Source organism: Mirounga angustirostris, unplaced genomic scaffold (assembly GCF_029215605.1).
Source record: "Mirounga angustirostris isolate CCGP_5_RB_7025 unplaced genomic scaffold, mMirAng1.0.hap1 SCAF_7, whole genome shotgun sequence".
Taxonomy (NCBI): domain Eukaryota; kingdom Metazoa; phylum Chordata; class Mammalia; order Carnivora; family Phocidae; genus Mirounga; species Mirounga angustirostris.
The window spans coordinates 93,329,857-93,346,285 of record NW_026991715.1 but is presented as its reverse complement, the minus strand read 5'-3'; the positions used below and the strand labels follow the sequence as shown (position 1 = coordinate 93,346,285).

General features: G+C 49.6%; 1 protein-coding gene across 1 annotated transcript in view; it reads right to left on the bottom strand.

The window, feature by feature from the left end:
- The window catches only part of SH3PXD2B (SH3 and PX domains 2B), a 103,411-nt gene that overhangs the window by 68,497 nt on the left and 18,485 nt on the right, over positions 1-16,429 (bottom strand). The window contains exon 2 of the mRNA XM_045901273.3: positions 3,835-3,915. Coding sequence (XP_045757229.1) covers positions 3,835-3,915 — 81 coding nt within the window. The remainder of the gene's footprint in view (positions 1-3,834; positions 3,916-16,429) is intronic.

Genomic DNA, 16,429 nt, shown 5'->3' with positions numbered 1-16,429 from the left:
ATGCTTAGACGTCTCAGTTACATTTAGCTAATCAATGTTCTTTTTGAGTAATCCATTTTGACTGGGTTTCTGTCATCTGCAACTAAAACAGTTCTGACTAAAACAAGATCTCACAGCCAGTAAGTGGCAGCATTTGGATCAAAGCCCAGGATCTTAACCACTCTATTAAACTGGCATCATCTCTTCCTCTAATCTTTATGCCAGTTCCTAGCAACAACCCACGCCCATCAATAATCCCAACAGCTGACGTTTGCTCAGGGCTTGACAGCCCAGAAACTGCTCACACATACCACTTTTAAAAAAAAACAATTGAGATATACTTCATATACCATAAAATTCACCTTTTTAAAGTGTACAATTCAGTGGTTTTTAGTATATTCACAAGGCTGTGCAACCATGACCATCACCCGATTCCAGAACATTTTCATCACCCCCAAAAGATACCCAGTACCCACAAACAGCCTCTTCCCCTTTCCCCCTCCCCCCAGCTCCTGGCAACCACGAATCTGCTGGATCTACCTCTTCTGGACACACACCACCACTTTTTTTTTTTTTTAAAGATTTTATTTATTTATTTGAGAGAGAGAATGAGAGAGAGAAAGCATGAGAGGGGGGAGGGTCAGAGGGAGAAGCAGACTCCCTGCCGAGCAGGGAGCCCGATGTGGGACTCGATCCCAGGACTCCAGGATCATGACCTGAGCCGAAGGCAGTCGCCCAACCAACTGAGCCACACAGGCGCCCCCCCCCTTTTTTTTTTCTTTTTTTAAAGACACATCACCACTTTTAAGTCCATATAAACCTTGTGAAGTAGCCACTAGAGAGAGGGACACTAGAAGCAAAGTGGCTAAGAGTGCGGCTTCTGGTGTCACCCGCCCAGTTTCAAATCCAAGTTCTGATGTTCACTAGCTGTGTGACCTTGTGCAAATGACTTAACCTCTCTGAGCCCAAGATTCTCCATCTATATAATTGAATAAGCTTAACACGAGGATTCCATGAGTATCATCTAGATGCTTAGCAGTCAGTGCTCCAGAAATACCAGCTCGTTCTGCTGTCATTACCACACGTTACCGATGAGGACAGAGAGGCAACACAGGGGTTAAGGGGCGTGCCGAAGGCCACACAGAACAGGCTGCTGGGCCCCAAGTCTCCTGACTGAGTTCTCTGCATTTTCCATTACACCACGCTGGCCTAGCTGTTCCTCCACGAATGCCTGGCCCTCCCCGTACTCTCTTGTGCCAAGTTACTTTTGGAAAAAGCCAAGGTTACTCGGCAGACAAGAGGAAGGGGAGGGTGGGATCACGAAATCATCTTACTTCAGGGGGTCACAGCCCCATGCGGGCTGGCCTCCTTGCCTGGTCCTTGAGAACAGCTGACTTTGGCTGGTGGGGTCCTGCCCTCCTCTCTTCCAGTTCCCCGCTCTGGGGTGTGGGGGTTGGGGAGCAGGCCACTTCTAGGACAGCGGGACCCTCTGGAATTCCGTGATGTTCCCACTCCAGCCACCCATCTGGGACTCTTTAAAGCTGGCTGAAGCACTGCCTTTAGACTATCAGGGAGGGGCATCTGAAGCAGCTGTTTATGTTATAGCAAACCCCCAATTATTGCCAATTATGCCGAGTGGGGGAGAAAACCTCATTTTTAAGTTCTGGAAGAAATAAGAAAGTTGAGTCAGAACAGGAGAGTCAGGGAGGACAGGCTTTGGGCCAGGGAGACTCGTGATCATACTCTGGCTCAAGCATTCCCAAATGATGTCACCTCGGGCAAGTCTCATCTGAACAGAGGGACAGCTAATGACAGTTAATGTGCTTACTGAGCGAGGCACATCTTGAGTAACGGTCACAATGAATGCACGAGGAAAGTGTTTTCACTCTTAACATGCAGATGGGGAGACTGAGTCTCAGAAACACACAGAGGTGACACCAAGCTGAGATGTGAAAGGCAGAGCTGAGATTGGAAACATCTGTCTAATCCCAAAAGTCCAGGTCTAAAGCCCTGGGTATGCTGCCTCATTGGCTGCAGAACAACAGCTATTAACATTTCCAGAGTTTCTCTCCACCCCGTCCTCATCCAACCTCTCCTCCTCCAGATGATGCTGTACCAAATGCCCAGACCCCTCTGGCCACAGCCGACAGTCTCGGAGGTGGATCCAGCACCCCTGGGACCATCAGATTCTTTCTCTCCTGGAGACTGGACCCAGCACCTAGAAACGCCAGAGTGTGGGCAACACGGAAGGACATTTCCACTGGGGGACTGCAGTGCTATCTGGGGATGTGGGCCAATGGTCCAGGGAGGAAGCTGGTCCGAAGAGGCCATCAGGAAAACAGAGTAGGCTCGATGGGAGACCCTGTGGCCACAGCGAGAGATGGCTGGGGAGCTGCTAGGCCTCCGAGGGCCGTTCAGTTGCTGGCTCTGGGGCCCTGTGAGGCCAGCTGCATTTCCTGCTCTGGGGTCCGTGGGGCACACCTGCCTCTTCCCGTAAATCGACCCTACTCCTTCCTCTCTTCCTGCCTAAGCTGCTCCAGGGGTGTTGGCTCTGTGGATGTCCATAATCCCCAGGATAGCAATCCTGATTGTAGCAGTTCTATTGTTTCATTGTTCTCTGCCCTCTGTTATCCTTTTGGAGGTACCAGGCAGGCAAGAGGCTTCTGGAAGCAAAATACAGGTAGTCCTCCCTACACAGACCCGCTGTGCGTGAAAAGTCCGTTGAGCAACTTGCAAAAGTGTTTACCCAACATTCAATGTCTGAACTGAAGACCTGCTGTAATAGATCCGCATAGATCACCCCTGCATCTGGGTAAGAGGGTATGGATCTCGGTCATTCTCAGACAGGACTATTCCTCCTGCTCATGGCGTTCAAAGGTGTTGGGCATCATCTTCCTTGCCTTTCCCCCAGGGTTCAGCCCCTTCCTGGCCCCCATCCTGCTCCTGCCAAGTCTGTTTTAGATAGTACCTTAGCATCTTTAACATATAGTCTCTTTGTGTATTTACATGTTTGCTGTAGAACAGAAGGAAATATACATATGGTACTGTTTGATTTAGTTGCATTTTATGAACACAAAATGCCACTAACGAGTTCAGTGCATTTTAATAATTAGGTAACTGGTGTCTCAGTTGGTTTACATTACGCAATGACTCTTGGCAGCTTGTTATGTAGGCGTTTGAGATTGTTTTAGTGATATTGGGGAAACTGGTTAGGAGCACATTATTATCTCGCCTCCCCCTTTAAAATAATGAAATACAGATTCTGAAAACTCTTTATTTAACATTTTTAGGAATGGATTAGGTCCATACGACCAAGGCTGCCTGTGGTTAATATCACCCAAGCTTCCGAGAGAACATGTGAGGTCAAGACACGGGATGGTATGCAGAGGACACTGCGTTCACTGGGACTTCTGGGAAATGGCCTTTCACTCTTTCCTGCTGAGTATGAGCCCAGAGCATTTTGTAACCCTGTGGGATCTGAGGATAAAGCCAACACCATGAAAGCAGGAATGCAGGAGGAGAGGAAGGATCTGGGTGAGGTGGTACTGTGAAAACCCTGGATCAAGCTGTGCCTGAAGCCGAGAAGGTTTTTTTCCTCCTGGGATAGTCAAACGTGTGCTCCACAGATTTGTGTGTCATTCTTGCACGGGGACCGTCTTAATTTCTGTATCATTCTGATTTCAGTACCTGTGCTGCTAAAGTAAGCACATGGACATCATTTTTAAATCTAGGAAATAAAAAAGAACACTATGTGTCTGCCATGGGTGAGGGTCTAGGCTCTGACATCAACATGGAAAGTTAGTCCGATTCAACTTCTTCCTACACCGCAGCTCACTGGACACTCCAAATCCTTACCTGGAGGTCAAAGAACTTGCTGTAGCGCCGGTAAATGGCCTCGGTGGAGCCGCTGGACCATGTAACCCGGATGATATAGACCTACAAGAGGGACAGAGGAGATGGGCATTAACACCAAGGGAGCCCTGCCTTCTCCAGGACTCTGGAGCAAAGCACAGGGTTGAGTCAGAGAGACCTGGGTTTGAATCTCAGCTCTGCCGCCGACCAGCAGTATGGCTTTGGACAAGTTACCTGCTCTCTCTGGGCCTCAGCTTCCTCCACAATAATATGGGTATAACCCCCACCTCTGAGAGCTATACAAAGGATTAAATGAAATCAAGAATGAGAAAGCATTAGCACCCAGCTCATCTCAGGAGATGGTGTTCTTTTCAGCACTGTAGGGATTTCTTGCTTTCCACTCAATCCACAGAGCCCCGGGGCTGGCTATTTTTCCAGTCATTCTTAAAAAGAATCAGCTCTGGGGCTTTTGCTCCAACCTTTGAGAAAGTCAAGCTCTGTTTTCTTTGAAGTTGGTTGGCTATCAGTATGGGGACCTGGAGCTGCTGGGGGCCATCTCCTCACCGCTTGGAAGGAGCCTGCCTGAGTATGAAGCCGTAGATTCCTATACCACAGTCTGACCCTGAGATCCAGCTCTGCTTGAAGCTCAATCTACTCCTGTTCTGTCAAGTTTTCTGAGCCAATACATCTTGGGCCAAAGCTGCCTTCTCAAGTTATTTTTGAAGCCAGTTTAAGTTGGGTTTCTGACACATGTAATCTAGTCCTGACTAATGCAGGATGGGAGGTAGGAGAGAGCTCTCTGAAGCCTGGAGACATCACGGCGTACTTTGAAGCACTTGGAAATGTTACTAGGAAACTTTCATTCAAAATGCGACAAGTTGGAGCAACTATGTGGGGGCTGGGGCCAGAGACCAGTGTGAACGCCAGGGACTTGCAGAAGAAGGGTCTCCAGGTGAGAAGAGATGAATAATGGAAAGATAAATCAGGACAAGATGGGGAGTGCCAAGCTAAGTCCACCAGGCATGACCTCTCCAAATCCAACACGCATTTTATTTCAAAGAAGCATGACAGAGAGGAAGAAACATGAGCTCTAGAGTCAAGAAGCTCTAGACTCACACAATTTCCTAACCCTCAGAGCCACAGCTTCCGTAACTGTAAGGTGGGGTCAGCAAGTCCATCTCACCCAGAGCTGTGATGATTATTAGAGGCCAAGCTCCGAGCTCTTTGCCTGGCAGAAAGAAAAAGGTCAAGAACTTTTAGTACCCTGCACTCTGATTCTCCAATGCCTGCCCCATCCCTGCTCATAAAAAAGAGATTAATTCAATGTCAGGGGTTTGGGCATCCCGGCCCACCCCCCTCCCTTGTTTGTGCTCCCCAGTCCTGGGGCCTTCACGGAGCCAAAGAACAGGTCAAGGCATCCTTTAGAAATCCCCTTGGAAAGGCGATTTTCTGACAAAAAAGAACTCTGTCTCTAAAGCCACCTGAGTAGTTGTCAGTTTTATTTAAAAGAACTTCAATCCTGCCTCATCAAGACTCCAGCACAGAGATTTTGAATGGCTCCCATTTGTCATTCATTCATTCACTGTACAACATTTAGTAAGTACCTCTTGAGTGCCAGGCACTCTGCTGGGTGCTGGGACACAATGAGGAACAAGAGACACCTAGACCTTGCCCTTGGAGAGTGGGAAGATGGACAACAGACCAGCAGACAAGCAAGTAGGTATGTCATTTTAAGTTGCATTCAATGCTTAGGAAGGCCCCCGGAGCCTGCTGTGAGTGCACGAGGCAGGGAGGTGGGGCAGCTGGGTGTCCTTGGAAGGCAAGGCCTATCTGAGGAAGCAAGCACTGAACGGAGACCTGAAGGACGAGGAGCTGGCCAGGAGAAGAGCTGAGAACAGAGTATTCCGGGCAGAGAGAAGACGAGTAAGGATACGGAGGCCAGGAAAGGCTGGACATGTCTGAGGTACAGGAAGACTGTCATGGCAAGCAGAGCCGGGGGAGGAGGGAGGCAGGGGCGGGGAGGCAGGCAGCGGTGGCATCATGAGGGGTTTGCAGGCCACAGGGAGGAGATGGGATTTTGTTCTATTAAAGAGTTTCAAGGGGTGGGGTTGTGTGACACGATTTAATGTATGTGTTTAAATATGTTTCCTATATATCCTTCTGGCCACTGCGAAAAATGGTGTGACGAGGAGCAGGGACACCACTAAGGAGGCCTTTCCATCACTGAACGGGACTCAGCCAATCCAATGGCCCCAACTTCCAGATGGGTAAATTGAGGCCCAGAGAAGACCATACCAACAGTCCTGTCACCGCGGCATGCTTAAGCGAAGTTTGGATGACTATTTGTCAAGAACAATGCTAATGTGGATTAAAAAACAAAGAAAAAAAAAAAAAGACTGATCATCAAAGTCATTGTTTTCCTAAAAGCAACCAAAAAAAGCATTCCCATAAATGGAAAAAAAAAATTCTGCTTACACAATTCATTCTCAATCTCTTGTTTATAGTTTTTAAAGCTCTGTACATATGGTACAAGGACTCTGCAGCAGTCCTAATTGGTTTATTGGAATCAACCTCTGAACACAATTTGATGCCTGCATTTTTAGGCACAGATCTAACTTTTTAATGAGAATTGTCCCAATGCAGGGCTTTGGCCTTGCCCAGGGTTTAGGGGTGGGTGAAAGGGCACACCCACTGGGTTCTGACGCCAGCCCTGCTACTGGGGGAGACTCACAGGCACCAATCTCTCTGGCCATGGTGTCCTTCTGTCTTAAACAGGGTGAGTAATTTCCCTTGAGGATTCACAGCAATCATTAATGCATGTGGGGCCTTGCCCAATGCCTGACACACAGGAGGCGGGCAAAGCTAGTTTTTCCCGCATAGCAGTTGATCAATATGCCTGCTTATCTGGTATTCCCCTTCTTGTCTTGGTAACAGCAACTAATTTCCTTTGGAACGTCACCCCTCTCCCTTGCCTAGTCTTTGTGATAGGGAGGGGGCGTGCGTCCCGGGCCTGGCCAACCACACTGTTGCCTGTCCCTGGCCACAACAATGGTTCAGGGACAGGCACGTGACCCAAGCCAGGCCAACGAGACTCAATTCTGGGACTTCTGATGGCATGGTCAGGGAAGAGTCCCCTCTCCCCACCGAGATGGCTAACTGGGAGGAGAACTATGTGGAAAGCATCTGTCACACAGAAGCAAGCAGCCAAGAGGGAGAGAAAGGGCCTGAGTCCTGTGATACCATTTGAACCCTCAGATCCAGCATCCTGGACATTTCACGGCCACAAGCCAAAACCTTCCCTTTCTTGTTTAAGCCAGTTTTAGTGTCTGTTACTTGCCATCAAAGCAGTCTGCCTGACTTTTTTTTTTTTAATTTTTAAAGAGATTTTATTTATTTATTTATTTATTTGCCAGAGAGAGAGAGGGAGAGAAAGAGAGAAAGAGAGAGCACACAAGCAGGGTGAGCAACAGGCAGAGGGAGAAGCAGATTCCCCACTGAACAGGGAGCCCAATGCGGGGCTCGATCCCAGGACCCCAGGATCATGACCTGAGCCGAAGGTAGATGCTTAACCGACTGAGCCACCCAGGTGTCCCCTGACCTTGGCTTTTAGATTCTATCCCAAACCCAGTTAACACTCAGTATCCTGCCGTTAAGGAATTAAAAGCAGATTTTTTCATGGCAGCATTATTCACAACAGCCAGATGATGAACAAAATGTGTTGTATACATACAATATTACATACATATTACTCAGCCTTAAAAAGGAAGGGCATTCTGACTCATGCTATAATGTGGATGAATCCTGAGGACATGATGCTCAGTGAAATAAGCCAGTCACAAAGAACAAATACTGCATGATTCCACTTATATGAGGTACCTAAAATAGTCAAACTCATAGAAACAGAAAGTTGAGTGGTGGTTACCAGGGGATGGTGAGGGGGATGGGGAGTTAGTGTTTAATGGCCGTGGAGTTTCAGTTTGAAAAGATAATGAAAGTTCTGGAGATGGATGGTGGTGACTGCACAAAAGTGTGAATGTACTGTTTTTTTTCTTTAAAGATTATATTTATTTATTTATTTGTCAGAGAGAGAGAGTGAGTGAGAGAGAGAGAGCGCACACGAGCAGGGGGAGCAGCAGGCAGAGGGAGAAGCAGGCTCCCTGCTGAGCAAGGAGCCCGATGCGGGACCCAATCCCAGGACCCTGAGATCATGACCTGAGCTGAAGGCAGATGCTTAACCAACTGAGCCACCCAGGCACCCCGGTGTGAATGTACTTAATGCCACTGAGCTGTACACTTAAAAATGGTTGCAATGGTGACATTTATGTTATATATATTTTTATCACACTTAAAGAAAATAACTTTTAACAAAAGTAGATTTCCTGCAGGGTTTATGTAGTCCATGTCATGTTCCCCTGGAAATGACACTGAAACCTTTTCCACAGAATAGCCCTCAAACCATGTGCTGCACATCTGAGAAAAGTTTGTGTCCAGAATGTATTTTTTTAAAAAAACCTCTCAAAACTCAACAGTAAGGAAACAACATGATCACAAGATGGACAAGAGATCTGAACAGATCCTTCATCAAAGAGGATATACAGATGGCAAATAAGTACACAAGAAGATGTTTGACATCATTAGCCATTAGGGAAAGACAAACTGAAACCATGAGATTATCACTACATATCTATTGGAATGGTTAGAAGAAAAATTACTGACAAATCAACAAAAACAAATGCTGACAAAAATGAGGGGTCACTGGAACTCTCATCCATTGGTGGGAAAGCAAGATGGCACCACCAGTCTGATGGATGCGGAACTACCGGGTGAAAGGTCGTCGATAAGGATAGTCACACGATGTGAGAGTACCACCCCACAGATTACTTTCCCAGCAAAGGGAAAATGCACCTTTTCAATGCAGATCTGGTGGTTAGACTACGACGAGGCAATCAAACCTAGCATCACCAACAGAGAGACAAGCAGACACCCCGAGGTGATGCAATATGAAATATACAAAATCTTCTGTCCAGTATTGTTGCCAAAACATGTAACCTGAATCTCAAGCCTCTTGACCTAAGTTCCAATTTATAGAAAGTAAAGGAGAAAGAGGAACAAGCTAAATGACACCGCAAGGAAACAATCAGACGAATTTTAGAATGTGGGATATTCTAGAAGACTACCAACAGGGCATAATTTGAATGCTGCTTCTTCCAGAAAGTCCTCTCTGACTGCTCCCTTCCTACCAATATTAGGTTGGTCTCCTGCTGCAGATCTCCTTGGCACCCACTTCCTCATCACCAAGTCAATTATACTTGACTGCAACTGCTAGCTGTCTGCTTTCCCACTAGGTTCTAAGTTTTGTGAGAGGAGGGACAGTGCCCATCCTGTTCACGGAGTGCTGTATGTCCAGTGCAGAGCACGATGGGAAGTCTATGCTTCGTGAAAACACTAGAAAGAAACTGAAATGCTAGGAGGTCAAGCTCTCACAGATGGCAATGCCTATCCGAGGCAGGCCTGAGGTCTGTGGGAAGGGTGCCTAGCTCAGCCGTGTCTCTCGGAGGGTCCCACAGGCTTGCCTCTCCACTCTGCTCCGCGCCCTGCTTGGCAACCCCTCCCACTGGCACGTCTGCTGAGAGTCTCAGGGAGCAGCTGGGACTCCTTCCCTCTGGGAATGAAGAAATAGGGACCCCACTGGTCTCTGAAGGCCCTGGAGGGTTTCCTCCTGCTCCCTCACAGGAGGCCTTGAATCGGAATTAGCCACCATAGAAATCCCTTCTTGCTCAACCTCAGCAGCCAGACCTGCGTGATTTACAAGACCCAGACTCCCCAGGCCTGGCTTCCCCTCAGGCTGTGTCATCAGGGCCAGGAGTACTGGGTTTCCTCACTTCCTCTAAGTCAGTACAGAGAGGAACGGTTGGACGGAAGAGCTGTGGGGTGGGGTCTACTGCGACCAGGGTGCTTGGGGCAGAGGTGGGCAGATGGCTGGGCTGTGGTGTCTCCCAAATTTCCAGGAGCCTGCAGGCTAGGCTAACACATCTGACATTCTCCTAGCCAGGAATGTTGGCGCAGAAGTGCAGTGACCCACCTGAGGTCACGAGTTTTGACATTCAGAGTGAGGACTGACGCAGGCTCCCTCTAACCCTGACAGCCTTGCCGAGGCAGGAATCATGCCTCCACCCCAGCAGCTACACTACAGCTGGGCTGTGGGTCTGCAGGCACATGCAAGCTCGTTCTTCCATTTGTGAGAGCCCACCAGGAAGCCGTGGAGTTTGGGGTTAAGATGGCCTAGATTCACCTCTGCTTTCATCTTGACTAGTTGCGTGGTCTTGGGAAAGTGGTTTAAACTCTCTGTGACTCAGCTTCCTCCCTGTGAAAAACAGGGATCGTAACAGTATCAACCTCAGAGTTGGGGTGACGATTATGTGAGGATGTGCATGCAGAGTGCCTCACACAGGGCCTGCATGGGGTAAAAGCGATCATGATCATCATCACTATGAGCCAAACACAGGGGCATAAAGCTGAGGGAGACCTGGTCTCTGCTCACTGCTTCTATACCCGCTCCTCCCACAGCCCACCCACCTGCGCCTAGTCCCCCATCCCCAGGGCCCTGCCTCTTTCCTGGTCTTCTCTAGGCCCCGAGGGGGTCAGAGGCCTAGAACACAGGTCCAGCTCACCTGAGCCTGTCAGAAGTCAGGGCCCTGTCCCCTCCACATGAGTGTCTGCGGGGAAGGCCCTGCCACCTCCCACCCCCATCCCCAGGCCTCAGCCTCAGCGGAGGGGAACTGCGTCCGGCCCAAAGGCAGCGTCCCCACGTAGCCATGAGCTTGCTTGGTGCCAGGGCTTCACCTACCCTGGCCTTTCCTCTTCTACCTAGGGTTGATGACTGTTCGAGTCCTAGGTCAGTGCGACCGTGCCAGGAAGTGCCCCACAAAGGACAAAGAACCAATCTACTCATGGATGTTGTGAGGGGTGGCCTGGGCCATGGTGACCCACCTTCCGATGACTACCCTGTCCTGAGGCCTCCAGAAGTTACTTTTCCTTGACTTACACTGCTTTCAGAAGACAGAAAAGAAAAAAGAAAAAAAAAAAAAAAAAGCCCTCTGGCAGATGCTGAGAGTCCTTTTTGGACCCCCCACTTGAGAAGTGCCACCTGTCCTGCCCATCTCACGGCCCCAGCTGACTGTGCAGGGTGGGCCAATCAGCTTCTCTCAGGAATCTGGAATCAGACCAGATGTCAGCACCAGCCAGAGCCACCTCCACACTTGGTGACAGACATCTGGTATGCAGAAAGGGACAAATGAAGGGGAGGCACAGGAGAGAATCGGCAAGAGCCTGGCCTGGCTCCTGCCCGTGCTCTGGTTCCTGCTTCTGTGACACACAACAGGGACCTGGGCCTTTTGGCATGAGGAGGGTTTTTATGCAACTAAAAGAATTCTATGACATAGAGAAGAAAGTTCGGGCACTATATTAGGTAAAAAGAATAGGCTAAAAGAAAAATGAATCTCAATCTCAAAAAAGTTACATATACTGTATGTAAGAGTATGCGTGTGCATGTACATACATCATTTCTGGTAGTGATGCTCTATAAAGTCTTTGTGAACACTGATTTAGCAAATACCGAACCACTGCTCCTGGGGGAAATACAAGGGCAGGGTCCTGCAAGCCTCTCGTCACAACATTTTCATGAACGGACCCATATATAGCTTGGTTGTTTCTGTTTAAAGACACCTTATTCAATGTGTACTGTAAATGCATTAACATTGAACTCCAGGCCAGCGACACTGTACCTCACGCCTAAACGAAGCTTATCTAACATACGTGTTTTCCCCATGAAGACACATCATAGCCTTCCCGAGCTTAGGAATGCCAGACAGCACTTTAGCACGATGTGTGGGGTCATTTCAAACAGTGAAATAACCAACAGGAAGTACAAAAATGTAACAAAAAAAGAAAAAGAGAACAGTGGCACTGAAGGGATCATGAAAAAGACACTTGCTTCGAGGATCAGAGCTGAAAGCAGAAGGCAGAGTGTCACCTTGCCCAGCCTCAGCTGGGCACGCGCACAGCGGGTGACACACACGTTTTGCTGCTCTGCACACGCCCGTGTCCACGAGGGACCACGGAGGTGCTACGAGCATTGAAGTTGGATCACAAATAAATTTTAGCAAGCAGGCGAATCCCCGAATACGGAATTTACAAATGTGGCAGATTCACTGCACAGTATATAAATGTGTGTCTGTGTTGCGTATATAAACCAGTGAGATACACAGATTATATATCATATATAGGGTGTGCTTTGGGTTGGCAGGAAAAGTAGGATTTTTTCAATTCTGTTTTTTTTTTTTTTAAAGATTTTTATTTATTTGACAGAGAGAGACACAGTGAGAGAGGGAACACAAGCAGGGGGAGTGGGAGACGGAGAAGCAGGCTCCCTGCGCGGGGAACCCGATGCGGGGCTCGATCCCAGAACCCTGGGATCATGACCTGAGCCGAAGGCAGACGCTTAACAACTGAGCCACCCAGGTGCCCCTCAATTCTGTTTTTGAAGCTTTGTCTTTTTCAGATTTTCTTTTATAATCAGAAAAAAAGATGCCACTATCCCAGGAGGACAAAAGGAAAGGGTCTGTGGCCCACTTTCTTGTCTTGCGCCCCAGGACAGCATCTTCTCTGGGTCTAGGTACAGCGGATAGCCCAGGTGGGGGTGTGGGGTGGGAGGAAGCTGGGAGTTGGCAGATGGGGCCTTAGCTCTGTGAGTTAGGGTAAGTCCTCTCCCTCTTTGAGCCTTTGTTCTCTGAAAAATGGGGATAAAAATGCTTGTCTTTTCAACCTTATGGGCACTGTAAGATCGAATGAGATTTTTTTTTTCCCAAAAGCTCCAGAAATGGAATCTATGTTGACTAGAATCTTAGCTGCGGCCGGCGCTTGAGGGAGGGTGTTTGATGTGTGCTTCCTAAGCCCTCGGTCCTCACCTCCCTTGGCATCTGCGGCCCATGAGGGTGGAGGCTCCCAGTGCCTGGAGGGCCCCCATTAAGCATGCAGAAATTTAGGTCTCATTTCCAAGTGACAACAGCCAACAGGTCAGTTTGTCCATGAATAAAGATTTAAATCAGAACAAAGCTTAGAGGCCCTCGAGACAGGCCAGGAGCTGGGTCTGGGCAAAACTAAGTGATGGGCCTGAAACAGGCCAAGCGCCTCCGTAGGCCCCAGCAGCCCCAGTAAACTGACATCCCTATCCCTGCAGACCCACTGGCCAGATCTCTGCCCAGGCTGCCGCTCCTGGAAGGGCCCCAGCGCTCCATCCGTAAGCCCTCTGCCGTCCCCACGCAGCAGGACATGAGGACATGAGACAGCTGCCTCCCCGCCTCACGAGTGCTGTGATCTCATACGTTCTCATCATAAGAACTCGAAAACATGAGAAGGCGTTTCTGCCCTGTGAATAAAATCTCTGAGGTGCGGGGGAACGTCCTCCAATATCACTTTGCTTTGCAAATCTATTTAGTGGGGTTTTCGAGGGTTGGCAAAGAACCCAGCTGACAGTCCCAGCTGAGACTATTTAGAAGGGGTGGGCCGCTGCACTCATCAAGACAAAGTGATTACGTTTTGGTCTGGGTTGCAATGGCCAGAGCTTTTAATTTTGGGGGAACGATTGTGGGTGTAGGTGGGGAAGGATCCGGTCCAAGGGCTTTTCAAAGTGACAGTCTTTCCTAAGATCACTGTGTCTCAAGGTATTCAGAAGCTTGGGGTACACGAGCTGGTGTGAGCTGACACACGATCTCAGCACTAAACTGCAGGGAATCCCAGAGAGACAAAGTTAGTCTCTGCCATTCCCTTCCCTTTGGAAGTTTGGCAATAATGGTTTTTGAACACTCTCTCCAACACTTGCTGGTCTCTTTTCTTAAAGAGGAGACAGAAGACCTCAGGGCAGGCAACACTAGCCAGGAAGAACTTGAACACACTGATTTTCCTTTTCCTTTCTATTTAGTTTCCTTCTGTTTCTAGCAAGTACTACGGGTTTTCCATTTATGGGAGACGGCAAAAGCAGTACCTTTAAAAATAATTTAAGTTAAAAAATGGAGTCAAGCTGAAGAAGAACACTGAATTAAGCAGATGGAGCACAGGGGTTTGTGGACATGTTGGACACTGAGACGGTGCCCGGAGGAGGATGGAGAATGAGGACAGTACTGTTGCAGGGACTCCCTTGCCATTCTCACTCTATTTGGACTTCTGTTGTTTGCCGGCCAATGAGCCTACAACACTTCTCAAGTGGGAAGCCCTCTCCTGGCTCCACAATGCTGGTGGGCTGTCTGAAGATGGAAGAAAATATCTAAAGAGAGGGCACCAGTGGGGTAGAGGGGGCTGAGACTGTTTTCCTGCAGAGGCTGTGAGAAATTGCATTAGCAAGACAGAGATCTGTGATCCATTAGCAATGTCTGCCATGGGCACGGGGATTGTAGGATGTGTGCTGCATACTCAGCATCCCTAATCTGGATCAACCCCTCCATTTACAAATGGGGATACGGATGGGCCAAGAGGTGCAGCAACCTGCCAAGGGTTACACTCTCAGCCATGGACTCTTTCCACTTCCATGGCAGTGTCCAAATTTCTACCCAAGATCCTCTGGCCTCCTGCACAATGACTTGTCCAGAGAACTTTAGAACTGATGAAGCCAGTGGTTAGATTGGCCCGTAAGAAGTCCCTGATCCTGGTGAGGTGGCTGGGTCTCTGCGCTCTCCACCCTGGTTTCCATTAGGCAGCACCACTTCAGGCTCTTCTATATATGGAGGAGGGTGTAACCCAGCAGCCAGCCAGCCCAGCTGCCAGACCCTAGGGGTCCATGCTGCCACCAGGCAACCGTCGGTGCAGGTTCCAACAGGGCCTGGGCTCTTCCGCTCTCCACAGCCCTCCTTTGCCTGCTTCAGGCTGACAGCAGGGGACTCTAAGACTTGCAAATATTTGAAAACCCTGCTCCAGACCATCCCTTATTTTATAGTTGGAGTTATGAGGTCAGAGAGGGGAAGGGACTTGCCCAGGCCATGCAAAGAGCGGACTGGAAGGTGGGAGCCAGACCCAGGGGTCCTCCTGGGAGGTGCTGAGGATGCAGGAGCTCTGTTCCAAAATGCTATTTCTCAGATCTGAGGAGCAGCAGAGCCCCTTTTAGACGGAAGGAGGAAAACCCGTCTCTTATGCAGCACACTGAGGGGCTCGGGCTTCTGCTCACAAGCCACATAATTTCTGCAGCGAGGCCTTAGCCCGGGATAACGGAAGCGGTCCTGTGCCGCAACTTAAATACAAAAGCACGTGCTGCCCTGAAATCAGGCAGCGGTGTTAAGTTTCAAGAGCCAGAGGAACCCACTTCCTGTAGAGAAGGCTCCCGGGAATACGTCTAAGGGCACCCAGGAGACAGCAGACCCTGGTTTAAGAAACCGACTTTAAAAGATGGGCGCAACCCCCTCCCCCCTTAAGCTCCCTCACTAACTGGGTTTTCTGGGTTGGCGGATCCCGGGACAGCCTGGTAAATGACTGGCTGGGCTCCAGATCCACCTCTCCGGCAATATGCTGTCCTGGCCCGAGGTGGAGGAGCCCAGTGTGAGGGGGTGGGAGGCAGGGAGGGAGAGAAAGAGAGAAGGGTGGAGGAGAGAGGGAGGGAGCAGAGGCAGTTGGATGCGTTCTGAGGGCTTAACTAATGGGAAACATGATTCTGCTGCTCCCCGTGGAGACCACGAGTTCCTCTGGTTCCGATCTGTCGGCTCTCCCCAGCTGTCTACCCAACATCTGGCCTATGTAGGTCAGCACTCCCAACCTCCTTTTGCAATTGCAACACCCTGCAGTTTGTCTGATTGCCCAACACCCCCAGAGCAGCATCGCCGCCGGAAGGGCTGAGGATCGTGTATTTATCTTTCCAGAGAAAGGACATTAAGTTCATTCCTGGAGAAATGCTGCCAAGTGTCACGATGCCCCGGAGACCCAGGAGGTGACGGCAGGGTGTCTCGGTGGGGCGAGACCAGGGTGAGTGGGGGCCCAAGACAAGACCAGTGACCATGTTGGGGACGGTGCTGCTGTGCTCTGGCCCTGTGCTGAGCGCTTTACGAACACAGTGTGCAATCCTCAGCGGCTGCCCGCCAGGAGGGTGGGGCTGCCCTCAGGACAGAGGCGGAAACCCAAGCCCGGAATGGAGTGGAGTGGTGTGGAGTGGTGACGTGGCCTGCCTGAGGTCACACAGTTGGGAAGAACAAGCAACATCAGGGATTGAATCCCAGCCCTTTCAGCCTCTGAGGTCCCCTGTCCTCCTAGCTTCCCAAGGCCAGGCCTCAGGTGTCCTGGCCCCAGGCCAGAACTTTCCCGTCCTCACATCAGCGTCAGGAAGCACCATGTTCAGGCTTCACAGCTAAGTGACACACTGGGGGTGGCCGGCTGCCAATTTTCCTTTTTTTCCCCTCAATCTTTTCAATTAAGTGAATGCTTGGAAAGGGGCCCAAATACAAGTGCTGGAAGCACAGGCTGCAGGTAAGATGCTCTGGTTTAGGACTGTGTTCCCACCGCTCCTTGTCCATAGCGTACGTGGTGACTGCGCAGGTGGGGCCTAGGGTCTCTGACTCCCCGT